The 19,731-nt window shown below is 51.1% G+C and overlaps 1 protein-coding gene across 1 annotated transcript in view; it reads right to left on the bottom strand.

Annotated features, from left to right (window-relative positions):
* The window catches only part of HADHA (hydroxyacyl-CoA dehydrogenase trifunctional multienzyme complex subunit alpha), a 32,275-nt gene that overhangs the window by 12,119 nt on the left and 425 nt on the right, over positions 1-19,731 (bottom strand). The window contains exons 2-9 of the mRNA XM_054179788.1: positions 10,271-10,312; positions 10,077-10,147; positions 8,671-8,804; positions 7,338-7,476; positions 5,831-5,950; positions 5,567-5,669; positions 2,663-2,785; positions 1,134-1,252 (exon numbers count right to left, since the gene is read on the bottom strand). Of these exons, the coding sequence (XP_054035763.1) occupies positions 1,134-1,252; positions 2,663-2,785; positions 5,567-5,669; positions 5,831-5,950; positions 7,338-7,476; positions 8,671-8,804; positions 10,077-10,147; positions 10,271-10,312 (851 nt within the window). The remainder of the gene's footprint in view (positions 1-1,133; positions 1,253-2,662; positions 2,786-5,566; positions 5,670-5,830; positions 5,951-7,337; positions 7,477-8,670; positions 8,805-10,076; positions 10,148-10,270; positions 10,313-19,731) is intronic.

Below are 19,731 nucleotides of genomic sequence, written 5' to 3'. Positions count from 1 at the left end.
CCATGTTTCATGAATAAAGTACTCCAGCTAAGCCTTCCCTCAAATTGGATTCTCATAGAATCACACAGCTGGTCTGGTTTGAAGAGGCTTTTCAAACCAAGTCAGCTGTTAACCCAGCGCTGCCAGGTCACCACTAAACCACATCCCTCAGCACCACTTCCACACAGATTTTAACCCCCTCCAGGATGGTGACTCTACCACTGCCCTGGGCAGCATGTTCCAGGGCTTGACAACCCTTTTAGGGAAGAAATTGTTCCTCATGTCCAAACTAAGCCTCCCCTGGTGAAAACTGAGGCTGTTCCCTCTTGCCCCAGTGCTGTTCTTGATCTATTTCTTACTGGCACTAGTACCACATAAACTTGGTGACCATATCACAGAATCCCAGAACTGTGGGGCTTGGAATCACCTAGTCCAAGCCTCCTGCTAAAGCAGGGTTACCCACAGGTTGCTCAGGATCAAAATGTCTAGGCAGGTTTGGAATCTCTCCAGAGAAGGAGACTCTATAACCGCTCTGGGCAGCATGGTCCAGTGCTCCAGCACTCTCACAAGAAAGAAGTCTCTCCTCATCTTCAGATGAGCCTCCTGGGTTCTAGTTTGTGCCCATTGCCCTGTATCTCATTATTTGGCATCGCTGAAGAGTCTGGCCTTATCCTCTTGCCCCCCACCCTTTAGCTATTGATGAGCATTAGGAAGATCTCCTCTCAGGCTGCTCTTCTCCAGGCTAACCAGCCCCACGTCTCTCAGCCTTTCCTCCTGACAGAGATGCTCCAGACCCATCAGCATCCTTGTAGTCTCCACTGAAGTCTCTCCAGTAGTTCCTTGTCTCTCATACTGGGGAGCCCACAACTGGACTAGGACTCCAGATGGGGCCTCACTTGGGCAGAGTAGAGGGGGACAACCAACTTTGACCTGCTGGTCACACCCTTCTTAATGCCTCCCCATTCTAGGATGTTCCTTTCAATTCTACCTTGCTTGCTTGATATGCCAAAAAGGCAGCCCTCATCAGGACTGATCTTCTGTGAGGATGTATGGCTTGACTCAGAGCAAGGAACCACCTTCCCTCTGGCACTGTGTTATCCCACAGATTCACCTTCACTCTGGTTTCTTGGGCATTACCAATTCTTGGGAATTACCTCAATGATCTTTAGTGGAGCAGGGTAGAGTCCTTTGGTTTGCTTTTGAACTTTGCTCTCCACTGTCTTGTAAACTTGCTGCCTCACAAATGGCAGAGCCATGGCATAATCTGTTATCTCTGCAAGATGGGACAAAAACATGTCTCAGCACAGTGCTTTATGCACCATCAGCCTTTAAATGATTAACCTGAAAGGTAAGAGTATAGATGTGAGGGTTGCAGACCTGCAACAGCAATGTGCACTTGAAACTCAGCCACAGGTGGGGTTCTCAGAAGGGTTTTTATGGCTCTTTAAACAGCAAAGTCCCCTTCAGGGCTGAAGTATCCTCCTAATACAATTTGTGGCAGCAGAACTCATGCAGATGTCATCACTTCTGAGCTCTACCTGTATCACAAACCCACTGAAGAGGGCTAGTAGAGAGCAGACCCACATGCCTCTTCCCACTTGATCACACAAGCTTGGTACAGAACTTGCTACGACAAGTTTGAAGACAGATAAAGTTCTGGAGGTAGCTGATGCCCCCTCCCCAAGGCCTGGTGCCTTTCTAGGACACTTCAGGAGCAACCACCTGCAGCTCTGGCAACATCACTTGAAGATCAGATCTGCAGAGTAACATTTTCTCTACCAGCCCTCCTGGCTCAAGAGATGATTACGACAGGAAGGAATTCCATCTTCCAACCGGAGCTGAACAGGAGCACAGGCATCCCAGAAGCAAAACTGGAGCACAGTCACTACAGTCACAGCATCCCAGCATCTTGGCCTGGGTGGGGTAAGAAGGGATCTCTGAAGATCACCCACTCCAACCCTGCTGCTAAAGCAGGGTCACCCTCACCAGGTTGCCCAGGATTGCAATGACCAAGCAGGTTTGCAACCTCTCCAGAGAAGGAAACTCCACAACCCCTCTGGGTGGCCTGGTCCAATGCTCTGGCACCTTCACAGGAAAGAAGTTTCTCCTTCTGCTTAGGTGGAACCTCCTGGGATCCAGCTTGTGCCTGTTGCTCCTTATCCTGTAACTGGGCACCACTGAAAAGAGTCTGGCCCCATCATCTTGGCCTCTGCCCTTCAGCTACTGATGAGCATTGAGAAGATCCCTTCTCAATCTGCTCTTCGCCACGCTAAACAGCTGCAGGGCTCTCAGCCTTTCCTCCTGACAGAGATGCTACAGTTTCCTCAACATCCTTGTAGCCTCCACTGGACTCTCTCCAAGCAGTTCCTTGTCTCTTTTGAACTGGGGAGCCCACAACTAGATACAATAGTAAGATATGGCCTCCCTAGGGCAGAGTAGAGGGGCAGGAGAACCTCCTCTAACCTGCTGGTCACACTCTTCATATACTCAGGAGACCACTGGCTTTCTAGGTCATAAGGGCACATTACTGGCTCATGGTGATCTTGTGGTCCCCCAGCACTACCAAGTCCTTCTCTGCAGAGCTGCTTTCCAGCAGATCAACCCCTAACCTGTGCTGGTGCAGGGGTTATTCCTCCTCAGGTGCAGAGCCCTTGGGATTTGGCCACTATGACTACAGACTTACTCTGCATTAGCCCTTTGGATCTTTTGGCTGACACAGTCCTGTTGGCCAGACCTCTGGCAAAGTCAATTGCCACCTCTTCCAAGTACTCAATTGTCCGTGCCTCTGGAGTCTTCACACCTGGCCCTGTGAACAAAAGGGGAGGCAGAAGTTACCCTTGGTGGATTATGATACAGAGAAGCATGGATGAGACAGCCCATGATGTTCCTTTGATCTGCTCCTTTGGTTTAGACAGTGCCACTTGCACAACACCTAGAGAGGCTCTGGGTGCTTGGCCATCCATCTTGGGGCCCAGATGTGCTAACCTGAAGTTGTCCCACAAGGAAGCAAGGCACCACAAAACAAGCTTTAGCAATCACAGAGGCACAGAACGTTAGGGGCTGGAAGGGACCTTGAAGGATCATCTAGCCCAATCCCCCTGCCAGAGCAGGATCACCTATACCAGGTCACACAGCACATATCTTCTCCAGGTCCCTCAGCCCATCCTCAGAGAAATGCTCCAGTGCCCTCAGTATCTGCTGCACTCCCTTCAGTAGCTCCCTCTTCTTGAAGCGGGGAGCACACAGCTGACCCCAGTACTCCAGATGTGCCTTCAGTGGAGCAGAGTAGTGTGGAAGAGACCCCCCCCCAACCTTGACCTGCCAGTCAGAGTCTTCTGAATGCACCCCAGGGACCTGCATGTTTTGTTAAGGCATGTGCCGGAGTTAGACCTGGGCACAGGAGTGAAGAGACCAAGTGAGCGTTGTGGAGCTCCCTGCTGAAGAACTGGTGACACCCCATGACACACTGCCTCCTGATTAACACTGTCTCTCCCCTTCAAAGCCTTCCCCAGGCAGCCACCACATCACTCCACTCAAAGCAGCTTTCCCCCAGACGCTGTGAATGAAAATGAGAGGAGCGGCAAAACGCCTTCTGGCGCCGGCTGCTCCCCGAACCGGCAAGCAATGCCTCCAAAGCCTGCACGGCTTTTTGTTCCTCCTACGTGCTTACAAGCTCTGAGCTAGGATTCCAAACAGCTCTTCAGAACATTCAAGTTTCCTTCAAGGCAGGCAGTGGTATAAAAAAACCACATTAGCTGGCTTTGTAAAGCCAATGCACGTTTAAGCAAGTACAAAGCTTATGCAGGCAATTTTAACTCAAGCGTGAGTGTGTGCTTTGTATGTGAGAATCCAACTAAAGACCCCTCTTCCTGGAGGGCTGAGTGGAGGAGAATCTCATGGAGTTCAGCAGGAGCAAGTGGAGGGTCCTGCATCTGGGGAGGAATAACCCCCATGCAGCAGCATAGGTTAAGGGTGGACCTGCCGGAAAGCAGCTCCGTGGAGGAGGACCTGAGAATGCCGGTGGACAGAAGCTCCTCACGAGCCAGCAATGCTCCCTTGTGGCCAAGAAGGCAAATGGTCTCCTGGAGTACATTCAGAAGAGTGTGGCCAGCAGGGAGGGGAGGTTCTCCTCCCATCCTGCCATAGTGAGGATCTTCTGGACTCCTGGGTCCAGTCCTGGGTTCCCTGGTTCAAGAGAGACAAGGAACTGCTGCAGAGAGTGCAGCAGAGGCTACAAAAGTGCTGAGAAGAGTGCAGCATCTCTCTGACAAGGAGAAGCATAAAGACCTGGGGCTGTCTAGCTCAGAGAAAGAACAGACAAGAGCTTCTCTTGCATTTCTCAGGGCAGTCAGCAGCATGAAATTATTCCCTAGCCCACTCAGCACCTGGAAATCTGCAGTTTGCAAGGAGTTTCTTCCTCCCACTGAAAGTCAGCTGGGAATTCAGAGCACCTAAGCTGTGGGGGTTGGCTTCTTCTCAAGATCTTGTCATGAAGATGAACATCTGCAGGCTGCATAAATATAGACACTGGTCATCCATTCTCCTTTCATGATGGCTTGCAACCTGTCCTTCTGAGATGATAAATGAGGAAGGCAGGCTCTTATCTGTACAATTAGCTAGGCAAGAGAGCCAGCAGGCCTGCCCTCCACGCTAACCTTTCCCTACTCACTGGGCTTAAGAGAAACCTGAGATCTCAGGGTGCCTCTGCCCATATTTCTAAGGTGGGAATAGATATTGCACTGCAGAGCATGGGAAGGATGCTGCACTCCAAGTAGCCCAGCATGTTGCCCAGGATTGTGGCCAGGCAGGTTTGGAGTCTCTCTGGAGGAGACATCACAACCCCACTGAAAAGCTTGGGTTAGGTCTCTGGCACCCTCACAGGAAAGCTTTCCCTCATCTTAAGATGGAACCTCCTGGGCTCCAGTTTGTGCCTGTTGCTGGGTTGCCCTTTGTCCTGTTGCTGGGCATCACTAAAATTAGTCTGACCCCTGCCCTTCAGCTATTGATCAGCATTGAGAAGATTCCCTCTCAGACTGCTCTTCTCCAGGCTAAAAAGCCCTGGGTCTTTAAGCTTCTCCTCATCAGTGAGATGCTCCAGGTCCCTCAGCATTTTTGCAACCTCTGCTGGACTCTCTCCAGTGGTTCCTTGTCTCTCTTGAACTGGGGAGACCAGACCTGGACACAATACTCAGATCTGGCCTCACTGTGGCAGAGTAGAGGGGAAGGAGAAACTCCCTTGACTGGCTAGTCACATTCTTCTTAATGTAGCCCAGGAGATCACTTGACTTCTTGTCCACAAGGGCACATTGCTGGCTCATGGTAAGCCTGCTGTCCCCCAGCATTCCCAGATCCTGATCCATGGAGCTGCTTTCCAGCATATCAACCTCTAGCCTTTACTGGTGCACGAGGTTATTACTCCCCAGGTGCAAGACCCTATGTTTGCTCTTGTTGAACTCTATGAGGTTCTCCTCCCAGTCCATATGCTTTACCCTCACTGGGCTGTTGACTGCATCAGTACCTTCTCCACCCAGGTGGAGAGGTTAATTGACAGGCAGTAGATCTAGAACTAAGGAGGATCATGTCTGACCTAGAGGGTCCACCACCTGGTCAACCAGCCCCATCTTCTTTGCTCTGTCAGCACGAATGTTCCTCCCAGTCAGCATCATATCAAAGGCAGCTGGAAGTCCCACCTGGAAGAGTAGAAAGGACATCTGAGAATGGCAGCATGCCATGCAGGAGGATCACAGGAAACATCTGGTTGGAAGAGGCCTCAAAGATCATCCAGACCAACCTTCAACCCATTTCGGGGTCACTAAAGGAAGGATCTATCAAGTGAAGTTCTCTTACTTACTATCTTTGGCAGCCTCTGAGTACCCCCTGCCCCTGGCAGGAGACCCAGCAACACTTCAGGTGTTCCCAAGACTGTTTTTTTGTCCTTTGTTGCTATTCTGTAGTGACAGGCAATGGCAACCTGAAAAAAAAGGTAAGATAAACCAAAAGGTTTCCCTGAGAGTGACCACAGAAAAACTTGCCATCCATCACTAAAGTCTCTTCTACACACTGCCTCAGCTTTCCTTCCAGTGCTTCCCCAGCCCCCCAGTCCAACTGCCCAAATTCCCTCTGTGCTGATGGCTTCTTCCGGCAAGAGCAGCACATGCAGGGAGATGACATCAAGCAGCTACAAAATGAACATGAAACTACCAAACTGAGCCAAGCTATTCACAAATCTCATCTAGACCACCATGGGCTGCATAAATTCATTCACTATCCTGAGAGCATGGTCCCATTAACAGGTCAGCCATGGCATGGCTGATTGCTGCATCACCAAGCCTAGATCTGTCACCACAGTGCTGCTGGAGGGCTCAGTCTGTACCTGAAGGGGCTCCATTCCCACAAAGTTATCCTGGTTTAGGAAACTTTGCTCCAGGTATTACTCAGATTACAAAATCCTGAATGGAGATGATAAAGCAGGCCATAGAATCACAGCATGGTGGGAGTTGGAAAGGACTTCTAGAGATCATCTAGTCCAACCCCTCTGCTAAAGCAGGGTCACCCAGAGCAGGCTGCCCAGGATTGCATCTGGGTAGGGTTTGGAAACTCTCTAGAGAAGGAGCCTCCACAATCTCTCTGGGCAGTCTTTTCCAATGCTCCAGCATCCTCACAGGGAAGAAATTTCTCCTCATCTTCATATGGAACCTTCTGGATTGCAGTTTGTACCTGTTGTCCCTTGTCCTGTCACTCTGCACCACTGTTTTCGAGATGAGTCTGCCCCCCCTGCCTCTTGCCCCTCACCCTTTTAGCTCTTGGTGAGCATTGAGAAGATCCCCTCTGAGTCTGCTCTTCTCCAGGCTAAACAGCCTCAGGTCTTCCAGGCTCTCAACACTGACTCTCACTCTCTGCCTTAAGTGGCAGGTGATGGAGCAGAGTAGGCAGAGCTGGGGTGGAGCCTGGCCATGCTTCCCACACTCATCCCTCTAACTCACAACCACCTTTACAAGTTGCTGGGAGACAACACTTGGTTCATCTGAAAAGCAGCAATTTCCAGTTTGGGCTCTGCCAGAGGCATTTATCCAGATCCAGTGGCTGCTGGAAACAGGCAGTTGTCCCTGGGATGCTCTAACCTAAGTATTGACTTGGCCCCCACAGATTCACATTTGCTTAGCTCTCAACAGAAGCAAATTAGCATGGCAGAGCCCTGAAGCACAGCTAAGCCATTAGCTTGCCACAAACTCATTTGGATGGAATGAAACCATGCCAGGTCCCAAATCCTTCTCAGTCCTGCAGGCATTCAGGGTAGTTTAGAGAACCAGTCCTACTGACTCCCACTCCTGCTCATCAGACATGGAACTGTTCAGTACCTCCAGTCCTCCTCCCAGGCAGGAGCCACTGATGGCAGCTACTATGGGCTTTGGAGACTGCTCAATTTTTTCTAGCATCTTCTGTCCTTCCTGAGAGAGCTGAGTCACTTCCTCAGAGGTCTTGCAGGCTGCAATCATGCTGCAGGGAGGCAGAAAGGCTGGTCAGAATGGGCAAAGCTCTGAGAAAATGGGAGGCAAATGAGAATGCTTCAATGGCTTGTTCCCACAAAGCCCCACTGACTGATGGACAGCAGAGAGCTATTTAGTTACCCACTCCTAGACTAACAGACAACACAAGGAGACTACTAAATTCCATGGGTTAAGTCACTGCATGCTGACACAGGGCTGTGCCTGAAAGCACTGAATGAGTTTCCTTGTATTAGAGTGTTGAAAGCCTTTGGGAGAGAGGAGGAAGGGCCTTAGGAAGCCTCAAAGCACTTGCCAGGAAGGGTGGGGGGGAGAGCCCAGGATCACTTTTTAGAGGAGCAGCTGTTTGCTGCCCTGATGTTGCACTCTGCCAATTAGTGCCTCCCTGTGCTAATTATTCTGACAGAGGGCAGCTGCATCTGCCAGGCAGGCACAATTCAGGAGGCTGGTAGTGTTGAGATCAGCAGATACCTCAAACACAGCCAGGCTTTTTGCTCCACACACCAGCCCTGGCTACTCTCTCCTCATATCAAGCCTCTGCCTCTTGAATAAAGCCAGCCAAAAAACCCAACACCAAACACCAACCCAAAATGTTTTGAAGTGTTTATTTGCAATTTTACTTCTTCTTAGAGCTTTTCTGGCTTTTAATGTTTTGAAACAAATATTCTGCCCTGCCCAGTGTCAGGACAACAGCACACCAACACTCAGAGGGAGCACCCACCCCCTGCAAACCCGCTGCTGGATTGCCTGAGAAGTTGTTGAGATGCTTCAAAGTGGCAGAGCACCAAATCCTGCCTTAATCAAGGGGCCAGGCTGGCAGACTGCCAGGCACTCAAACCCAGCTCAAACCAAGCTCTGCATGTAAATGACCTGCTCCTGTGGTGTCCCAGACCAAAGGACAGTGCTCACCCTGGAGCCAGGATGGGTTTTCCTGGCTGCACCCCAGCATGCAGGAAGGAGTGATCCAGTGCTGCAGCCAAATGGGCTTTAATGACTCACCATGCTCCTCTTTATCACGATCCTAACTTCATTTGAGCACACTAGCACATGGATCTCACTCCCAGCCTCTGCCTGGGGAGATGTCAGTCACAAAATGCTGGGACTTCACAGTGCAGACCATGAGACTTGCATGCTGAGCCTCAGAGAAAGCTCCCTCAGCTCAACTTCAAGCACTCCCAGTACTTACTCAATATCTGCTCCAGCAATGAAAGAGCCTGGCTTGGAGGAGATGAGGACAGCACTTTTGACAGATTCATTGGCCCAGATCTCATTCATTACCTCACTAAACTCTGAGTTGAGTTTTCTGGAGAGAGTGTTTACCTGGAAAGCAGCAGATCAGCATTGTAAAGAGGGAGCTGAGGAGACAACAGAGTTTAACCACTGCATTACTACTGGATTCAGTCATCAGAAAACTTGCACAGAAGCTGGCACAGACAGCAAAAAGCCAAAGCCAGTGCTAGGTCTGACTGGGACAGCTCTACAGCCTTTCAAGATTTGCCTTTTGGGGAAAAAAAAACCAACACAACAAAAACCCAACAGACCATCCAGGACTTCACCCAACAGCCACATCATTGCATGGCAAAACTGTAATGGCTCTGGGATGCTCAAATTGAGCCCAGGTTTGCCAGAGAACTTAGTTCAGTCTGTGTCACAAAACTCAGAGAAATGTGAAGTTCATGGACTCATGGAGCTGTTTAGGTTGGAGGAGACCTTTAAGATCATCAAGTCCAACCATTAATCCACCAATGCCAGATCACCACTAAACCCTGTCCCTCAGCACCACATCTCCACTGCTTTTAAAACCCTCCAGGGATGGGGACTCCACTGGCCTGGACAGCCTCTTCCAGGCCTTGACAACCCTTTTGGGAAAGAAATTGTTCCTCATGTCCAAGCTAACGCTCCCCTGGTCCAACTTGAGGCCATTTCCTTTCATCCTGTCACCTGTTACCTGGAAGAACGGACTGACCCTCAAGTAGCTCCAACCTTGTTTCAGGGAGTTGTGGAGAGTGAGAAGGCCTCCCCTCAGCTGCCTTTTCTCCAGGCTAACCAACTCCAGTTCCCTCAGCTGCTCCTCACAAGACTTGTGCTCTAGACCCTTCACCAGCTTCATGGCCCTTCTCTGGACATACTCCAGCACCTCCTTGTCCTTCTTGGAGTGAGGGGCTCGAGGCTGGTGATGCAACCCTGTAGTAGCTCATCAAGTAATCTGCTGTTAAGAATTCTTGCCTTCATCTCACTGACAGTGAGTTTGTGACCTCAAAACCAGATTTTAAGTGCTTCTAAACTGTTTTTCTGACCCCTATACAACAGAGACTCTCCTTAACTGTGTTGAATCCAACAGCTTAGCAAGATCTAGCAGTACCCTGTGCTAGATCCCTTAACTTGTCCCTGTGCCAGTGAGGGACAAGTTAAGTGAGCAGACACAAAATATTTCCACAGGGCACTTTCAGGCATCTCATTAACTGCCCCAAACACTTGTTTTCCTTATTCTGCTTTGTTCACAACTTTGAAAGGCTGCAGGTTAGGCAAGATCTTAGTCTTCTCCAGATGGCTGCTTCTGCTGCCATTTCCACCTGTAACCTAAGAGAGTACCTTGGAATTTGGCGTGTTGAAGCGGACGACAGCAACATCCCCTTTGACATCGTAGGTAACGTGGGTTCTGTCTGGAAGCAGAGAGAAGTCTGTCAGTGGGTTTTAAGCTTGTGGGCAGTGGATTTTTAAGAACACGAATCACAGAAGGGCTTAGGTTGGAAAGGAACTTGGAGGTGAAGTTGCTTTACACTTACTCTGAAGGGCAGTGGAGGTGGAGATGTTACGGCAAGCATAACCTGAAGGAAAGATGGAACAGATGTTAAAGGGATTCTCTGTAGTGTCATCTTAACTCTCCTTCAGCAACACATCCTCCCATCTTCCCTCATCTGCTGAGTACAGCATTTGGGAACATCCCGAGTATGAGCCAGCTCCTTCTCGTGGCTCGACCTGTGCCACCTCCACAGTTTAGCAGAGCCACACAAATGAATTGCAGAATCATTTAGGTTGGCAAAGACCTTCCAGATCATTGAGCCCAACTGTCAACCCAGCAGTGCCAGCTCACCACTTAAACCATCTCCCTCACCACCATGTCCACACAGCTGCTCAATCCCTCCACCATGGGGACTCCATCACTGCCCTGGGCAGCTTGTTCCAGGCCTTGACAATGCTTTTGGGCACGCAATTGTTCTTCATGTCCAACCTAAATCTCCCCTGGAACAACTTGAGGCCATTTCCTCTTGTCCTGTTTCTTGTTCCTTGGGAGAAGAGACCGACCCCCACCTACCTCTAACCTCCTTTCAGGGAGTTGTAGAGAGCCAGAAGGTCTCCCCTCAGCCTCCTTTTCTCCAAGCTGACAACCCAAGATCCCTCAGCCACTCCTCACAAGAGCTGTGCTCTAGAAGCACAGCTTCTAGATCGACAGCCGCCTAAACATGAGCCAGCAGTGTGCCCAGGTGGCCAGGAGGGCCAATGGCATCCTGGCCTGGATTAGGAATAGTGTGGCCAGCAGGAGCAGGAAGGTCATTGTGCCCCTGGTCTCTGCACTGGTTAGGCCACACCTTGAGTCCTGTGTCCAGTTCTGGGCCCCTCAGTTTAAGAAGGACATTGAGACTCTTGAACGTGTCCAGAGAAGGGCAACGAGGCTGGGGAGAGGCCTTGAGCACAGCCCTGTGAGGAGAGGCTGAGGGAGCTGGGATTGTTTAGCCCGGAGAAGAGGAGGCTCAGGGGTGACCTCATTGCCCTCTACAACTACCTGAAAGGTTGTTGTAGCCAGGAAGGGGTTGGTCTCTTCTCTCAGGCAACCAGCACCAGAACAAGGGGACACAGTCTCAAGCTGTGCCAGGGGAAGTTTAGGCTCGAGGTGAGGAGAAAGTTCTTCACTGAGAGAGTCATTCATCATTGGAATGTGCTGCCCAGGGAGGTGGTGGAGTCACCATCCCTGGAGGTGTTCCAAGAGATTGGATGTGGCACTTGGTGCCATGGTCTAGTCATGGGGTTTGTGGTGTCAGGTTGGACTAGATGATCCTCAAGGTCTCTTCCAACCTTGGTGATACTGTGGTACTGTGAAGTGACTTTCACAGCACACACTCACAGAATCCCAACATGGTGTGTGCTGGAAAGGACCTCTGGAGAGGTCACTCAAAGCAGGTTGCCCAGGATCACAATTTCCAGGCAGACTCCATAACCTCTCTGGACAGCCTGGTCCCTCACATGAAACAAGATTTTGCTCAATGTTCTACTTTGTGCCTGTTGCCCTTTGTCTTGTTGCTGGGCACCACTGGAAAGGATCTGGTGCCATCTTCTAGCCCCTCACCCTTTAGATACTGCTGAGCATTGAGAGGATCACCCCTAGGGCTGCTCTTCTCCAGGCTAAACAGCCCCAGGTCTCTCAGGCTTCCCTTCTCACAGAGATGCTGCAGTGCCATCATCATCTGCATAGCTTGTGCTGGACTCTCATCAGTAGTTCCTTGAACTGGGGAGCCCAGAACTGGATCAAATACTGATTATGTGGCCTCCCTAGAGAAGAGTAGAGAGGGAGGAGCTTCCAATACCAGTGAAACAGAGCGAAGAATCAAGGCCTCCTTCTCTAAGAGCTGACAAGAGATGAAGCAGCAGCTCTAGGCTGTTTTTTCTCCACAACGCAGTGCTTCCTTGTGTGCTACACCGGAGACTGTGCTGCACACTGGAGACTTTTGAGCCTGCAAATTAACTTCTCTGCAAACCCAACATAACCACCCCAAGAACATCACTGCAAAGCCATGCTTTTGGGCCACACCATAGATGGCTTCAGAAATCCCTGGCTGTACATTGGGTGAGCAACAGAAGAGCTCACAAAATGTTTATTCTCATCTCCTCCTATCAAAAACATCCTTGATGTGTCTCTACCAACTGCATCTAGAAACACCTGGACAAACTTGTTTTGTTACAAAGGCCTCATAAAACTCAGACCATGGTGTGAACAAGTTCTGTCCACAAGTGAAAGGAGACTTTTCTGACTCATGAGGAATTACACATGGCCTAATGATCCCTCAGGACATGAATCAATCTCAGCTCCTCTCAAGTGACCCTGATCTTGGCCAAGAGGATCCATATTGGACATCACAGAATCATAGAATCAATAAGGCTGGAAAAAATCTCAGAGATCATCAAGTCCAACCTATCACCCAACACCTCATGACTACTAAACCATGGCTCCAGGTGCCATGTCCAATCCCCTCTTGGACACTTCCAGGGACGGTGACTCCACCACCTCCCTGGGCAGCACATTCCAATGACGAATGACTCACTCAGTGAAGAACTTTCTCACCTTGAGCCTAAACCTCCCCTGGCACAGCTTGAGACTGTGTCCCCTTGTTCTGGTGCTGGTTGCCTGAGAGAAGAGACCAACCCCTTCCTGGCTACAACCACCTTTCAGGTAGTTGTAGAGGGCAATGAGGTCACCTCTGAGCCTCCTCTTCTCCAGGCTAAACAATCCCAGCTCCCTCAGCCTCTCCTCACAGGGCTGTGCTCAAGGCCTCTCCCCAGCCTTGTTGCCCTTCTCTGGACACATTCAAGTGTCTCAGTGTCCTTCCTAAACTGAGGGGCCCAGAACTGGACACAGTACTCAAGGTATGGCCTAACCAATGCAGAGTGCAGGGGCACAATGACCTCCCTGCTCCTGCTGGCCACACCATTCCTAATGCAGGCCAGGATGCCATTGGCCCTCCTGGCCACCTGGGCACACTGCTGGCTCATGTTTAGGCAGCTGTGAATCAGTACCCCCAGGTCCCTCTCTGGCAGCTCTCCAGCCACTCTGACCCCAGCCTGTAGCTCTGCATGGGGTTGCTGTGGCCAAAGTGCAGCACCCGGCACTTGGACTTGTTAAATGCCATCCCATTGGACTCTGCCCATCTGTCCAGTCGGTCGAGGTCCCTCTGCAGAGCCTTTCTACCCTCTGACTAACATCTGTTCCCAACTTGGTGTCATCTGCAAACTTGCTGATGACTGACTCAACCCCCTCATCCATATCATCAATGAAGATGTTAAAGAGGATGGGGCCCAGCACTGATGCCTGGGGATGCCACTGGTGACTGGCTGCCAGCCGGATGTGGCACCATTCACCACCACTCTCTGGGCTCAGCCCTCCAGCCAGTTCCTAACCCAGCACAGAGTGTTGTGGTCCAAACCACGAGCTGACAGCTTAGCCAGCAGTTTACTGTGGGGGACGGTGTCAAAGGCCTTGCTGAAGTCCAGATAGACTACATCCACAGGCCTCCCCATGTCCACCAGACAGACCTGATCATAGAAGGAGATCAGGTTGGAGAGGCAGGACCTGCCCTTCCTAAATCCATGTTGGCCAACCCCCTCCTGGCTACAATCTCCCTTCAAGTAGTTGTAAACAGCAATAAGGTCTCCTCTGAGCCTCCCCTTCTCCAGGCTAAGCAACCCCAGCTCCCTCAGCCTCTCCTCACAGGGCTGTGCTCCAAACCCCTCCCCAGCTTCATTGCCCTTCTCTGGACACCTTCCAGCAACTCAACATCTTTCCTAAACTGAGGGGCCCTGAACTGGACACAGGACTCAAGGTGTGGCCTAACCAGCGCAGTGTACAGGGGCAGAATGACCTCCCTGCTCCTGCTGGCCACACTGTTCCTGATGCAGGCCAGGATGCCATTGGCCTTCTTGGCTGCCTGGGCACACTGCTGGCTCATATTCAGCCTACTATCAAACAGCACCCCCAGGTCCCTTTCTGCCTGGCTGCTCTCCAGCCACTCTGACCCCAGCCTGTAGCTCTGCATGGGGTTGTTGTGGCCAATGTGCAGAACCTGGCACTTGGATGTGTTCAATCTCATGCCCTTGGACTCTGCCCATCTGTCCAGCCTGGCAAGGTCCCTCTGCAGAGCTCTCCTACCCTCTAACAGATCAACTCCTGCCCCCAGCTCAGTGTCACCTGCACATTTACTGATGATGGACTCCATCCCCCTGTCCAGATCACCAGTAAAGACACTGAACAGGATGGGGCCCAGCACTGAACCCAGCCAAAGCCGCACTGAGTCTGAAATCTACTAGAAATGTGACTTCTTCAGCATCATGCCACAGACCGGTTTGGGCAGGAAGAGTCCTTTCAAGGCCATCCAGCTAAACCCCTTGCAGTCAGCAGGGACACCTTCAACTACAGCAGATTGCTCAGACCCTCATCCAACCTGACTTGGAATGATTCCAAGGATGAGGCATCTACCACCTCTCTGGGCAACCTGGATCAGCATCTCATCACCCTCAGTGTGAATAATTTCTTCCTTCTATCTAGTCTGGATCTTATTTAGTTTCAAACCATCACCCCTTGTCCTGTCACAACAGGCCCTGCTAAAAAGTCTGCCCTCATCTTTCTTATTTGCTCCTTTAAGAACTGAAAGGCCACAAGGTCTCCCTAGAGTCTTCTCTTCTCCAGGCTGAACAAACCCAACTACCTCAGCCTGTCCTCACAGCTGAGGGGTTTCAGCCTTCAGAGCATTTTTATGACCTCATCTGGACCCACTCCAACAGGTCCAATATTCTCCTGTGCTGAGGACAGGAAGGACATGGACCTGATGGAAAGGGCCCAGAGGAGGGCCATGAAAATTATCAGGGGGTAGGAGCACCTCTGCTATGAGGACAGGGTGAGGGAGCTGGGGTTGTTCAGCCTGAAGAGGAGGAGGTTCTGGGGAGACCTCATAGCAGCCTTCCAGTACCTGAAGGCGTCCTACAGGAAGGATGGGGAGAGACTGTTTACAAAGGCCTGCAGTGGCAGGACAAGGGGCAATGGCTTCAAACTAGAGAAGGGCAGATTTACATTGGAAATCAGGAAGAAGTTCTTTACTATGAGGGTGGTGGAACACTGGAACTGGTTGCCCAGGGAAGTGGTTGAGGCTCCTTCCCTGGAGATATTCAAGGTGAGGCTTGACAAGGTCCTGGGCAGCCTGACCTAGTTGGGGATGTCCCTGCTGAGTGTGGGGAGGTCAGACTGGATGACCTTCGGAGGTCTCTTCCAACCTGGACCATTCTATGACCCCAGAGCTGGGCAGGACAACAGGAACAGAGCCAGTGATGCCAGGGAGGTTTAACACTCAGTGCTGGTAAAACATTCAGGAGGGAAACATTCCCACTCCCAGCAGAAAGTGCAGGGAGAACAAACTCAAAGCCTCAGCCTGCACCTGACCAACAGGTGCTGCCCCTCACGCTGCCCTGGGACACGGGCTCGGTGCTGTGTGCTGCACTTTGGCCCTCTCTCCACGCTGTCTCTGGCGCTGGAGGGAGGGGCTGACCTTTGTGCTCCATTCCCCGAGCTCAGGACTGCAGTGTGACACTGTGGGGATGGAAATTCAGCGTCAGGCTGGGCTGTCAAGCAGGTTCATATGTGCCTCTGTGTGTGTCATGTGCCCACATCCCCAGCTGGTAAACACATAGTGAACTGTTTCCCACTACTAAGCTACTTTCAAGTAATTTTCTATTAGGACAATACCCAGATTATTGGAGACAAGATTACTTCCCTCAACTTCTTGTGTGCTGAATTCAGGTTGTCCTGAAATGAAGCTCCAGTGTTCATTTCCCAGCGCTGTCTGGCAGTTTCTCCGCTGACAGATGCTCCCCAGCAGAGTAAGCAGCACTTTTGCAGCACTATTTTAACCCAGTAACAGCCCCACAGCTTTAAAAAGAAGGGAAGGACTGAACCATCCTAACAAACTCAGCTGCTTTGATCCTGTTTTGCTGCACATGGCAGGAAGGAGAATGACACCAAACAAATCTCAGCTTCAAGGCAAGTGATAATGTTTTCCTCCCACACTCTCCACCAGGCGTCTGCCATGGCTGGGAGGTGGGAAGGGAAGCAGAACATCACTCCTCAGTGCTTACCCACTATGGAGCAAAAGCTGGCAATACAAACAACCTCCATTAGAAACAAGAAGGGGATGGTTGATGAATTTTTCTTTCTATGGTCAGCCTTGCCTGCCTTTTTCACATCAGTTCCTCCAACAGAACGGGATCACAGAACCCCAGAGAGAAGCAAGGAGCATAGAGGATTAATCCCAGCATGCTGGAGGTTGGAAGGGACCTCTGGGGATGACTTTGTAAGCCCCCCCCCCCCCCGATTAAGCTGGGTCACCCACAGCAGGTTGCCCCACAATCACAGTATCCAGGCAGGTCTGGAATCTCCCTAGAGAAGGAGATTTCCACAACCTCTCTGGGCATCTTAGTCCAGTGCTCTCTCCACAGGAAAGAAGTTCATCCTTATTTTTAGGTGGAGTCTCCTGGGTTTCAGTTTGTGCCTGAAAAGGCACCACTGATAAGGGTTTGGCTCCATCCTTTTTCCCTTCACCCTTTAGCTATTGATAAGCACTGAGAAGATTCCCTCTCAGCCTGCTCTTCACCAGGCTAAACAGCCCCAGGCCTCTCAGCATTCCCTCTTCAGAGAGATGCTCCAGTTCCCTCAAAATCTTTTTAGCCTCTGCGAGACTCTCTCCAGTAGTTCCCTTGAATTCCCTGAAACCTTGAATTCCACTTTGCTTTTCAGTTCGAGCAAAACAAAAGATATCAAGTAGGAACCAAAATACAATCAAGGTCACAAAAAATCTACATTTTACTACAAACTCTTTTGAAACAATTCTGTCACTGAAGTAACTGCTGCTCAATACTGGAGCAAGGCTTCCTTAACCTGGCACATCTCATTTTAGAGCCCAGAATGCTTGTGGAAAACTTATCTAAAAGCACATTTGCTTGGTCACATCTCCTTTAGCTGTTGACTCACTCAGCACTGGGATGGCAACCTGCCAAGATGGGAGCCAGAAAAATCCTCCTTCAGATGCTGAAGGAAGCCAGATGTGAACTTCCACCATTTCACTGACATTCCTTCTGGAATTAAAAGCCTCTGATTATTGATGCCATCCCACCACTTCACTCATTCCAATTAAAAGCCTGTCTAGGGAGGGAACACCAACCCTTCAAGCAGTTACTCTCAGGACTTAGCTGAGAACCTGGAGAATGGGAAACATCCCTTTCACACAGTCCAGCCAGGAGCTGTTTCTTCCTACTTTCTCTTTTCTCTGCTACTTCCTCAGCTGCATCCCTGTCCACCATTTCCCCTTTACTTACCCCGATGTGACTTGCCACTGGGAGTGGGAACAGCCTCCATGGGTGGTTCTGGAGAAAAGCCTTCTTTCAGTGCTGGACCAAGCCAAACACCAGCAGAGTGAACGAGCTGAAGCTCAGGATGACTGCTCAGCCTCTGCCTCTGAGTTGACAGCACAGAGCTTTCCTATCCCCTCTGAGAACCTGCTAGCACATGGCATGTGGCTCAGCAGGCACAACCAGCTCAGGCTCACACTGCCTTCTTCTGCCTGCTTTTGCATGCCCTTCAGCCTGCCCTGGAGAGGTTTGCAACCTCTTTGACAAACTTTGTTAGGGCAGAACAACACTACTAAAATGAGTGACAGTGTCCTCACAGCAGCCCCAAGGTTGTTTGTGATGACTCCCAGAATCTCAGCATGGTGGGGGTTGGAAGGGACCTCTAGTCCACCCCCCAGCTAAAGCAGGGCCACCCACAGCACCTGGCAATGTCCATGCACACTTGAAAACTCTGCTGAGCAGCCCATGGCTCCAGCACCCTCATAGGAAAAAGCTTCTCCTCATGTTCAGATGGAACCTGCTGGGTTCCAGTTTGTGCCCATTGCCCCTTGTACTGTCACTATGAGCCATTGAAGAGTCTGGTCCCATTCTCTCACCCCTGTGCTTTAGCTATTGATGAGCATTGAGAAGATCCCCTCTAAGACTGCTCTTCTCCGGGCTAAACAGCCCCAGGTTTCTCACCTTCTCCTCAGAGAGATGCTCCAATCCCCTTAGCATCTTTGTAGCCTCTGCTGGGCTATCTCGAGTAGTCCCTTGTCACTCTTGAACTGGGGAGCCCAAATCTGGGCTCAGGACTCCAGATGTGACCTCACCAGGGCAGAATAAAGGGGGGGATGAACCTGTTTTGACCTGCTGGCCACAGTCTTCTGAATGCACCCCAGGAGACTACTGGCCTCCTTGGCCACGGCTGGCTCATGGGCAACTTCTTGTCCACCAGCACCCTAGATCCTTCTCTGTACAGCTGTTGTCTAGCAGGTCAACCCCTAATCTGCACTGGTTCAGGAGGTTATTCCTCCCCAGGTGCAGGACCCTTATTGAACATCTTGAGGTTTGCCCCTCCAGATTATCCAGGTCCTGCTGAGTGGCAGCACAGCCTGATACTGGGTCAGCCACTCCTCCCAGTTTGGTATCATCAGAGTATTGCCAGTTATAACCAATGACAGCCTAAGCACTGACTTCAGTGGAGTTACCACAGCTCTACTTGCTCTCAGCTGCAGCACACTGCTCCTGGAGCAGCCAGCTCACGTACAAACTTGCTTCAACACCACAGGTAAGACAGGTTTTAGATTTAAAACGCTGATGGATTTCAGGTCAATGTCAATACCAGATCATGAGGCCCATCAAAGTGTAGCAATAAGAACCAGTTTCCAACACCTCTGAGCCTTCCCAAGGGCACCTGATGATTCCTTGCTTTAGTAGCTCTGCAAGGAGGCATCATAAGCCAGCACTGCCAACAGGCAGGAGGGTGTCAAGGTCCTGCCTGGGTCAGCAGATCACAAGGGAACATCAATCAAGCAAAATAAAGATAGATGGTCAGGCACCTGAAAATGATAACATTCCTGGGGATGTTCTCCCCACCCACGTGAGGGGTGAGGGATGCCCCCTTCCCCTGTGTGTCCTCTGTTAAGACATCCAAGGACATCAGGACATCCCCTGCCAGGCATGGCAAAAGACACTGGGAATAGGCACACGTGTAAGGACGCAAGCACACTCTCTCTCCATGGATGAGCTCAACAGAATCCTGCCAGGAGGGTCTGCCACAGGACCCCCCGTCCCACCCCGAGCCACACACGGACTCCCCAGATGAGTGCAAGGACACAGGGGCCGTGGTCAGACACACGAGCGGCAGCCTGCCTTGGGGACTGGTGTAGGAGCATCTCCCCCGTGGCGCACATACCCCCCTACGCCCCATGGCCCCCGAGAACACGGAGGAACGGACCCCTTGCTAAGGGGCGATGACGGACACGACAGTGCCGCCCCTTGCACCGTTCCCCGGCCGCGGGACATCATCCTGGCGTGGGACACCAGCAGACGGCGCAGGGACCCCTCCGCGCCGGCAGCCCCCGTCCCGCAGCTCCCTCAC

The sequence above is a fragment of the Dryobates pubescens genome, chromosome 3 (genome assembly GCF_014839835.1).
Source record: "Dryobates pubescens isolate bDryPub1 chromosome 3, bDryPub1.pri, whole genome shotgun sequence".
Lineage (NCBI taxonomy): Eukaryota > Metazoa > Chordata > Aves > Piciformes > Picidae > Dryobates > Dryobates pubescens.
The sequence above is the reverse complement of the archived record's forward strand: the minus strand, read 5'-3'. Positions and strand labels throughout refer to the sequence as shown.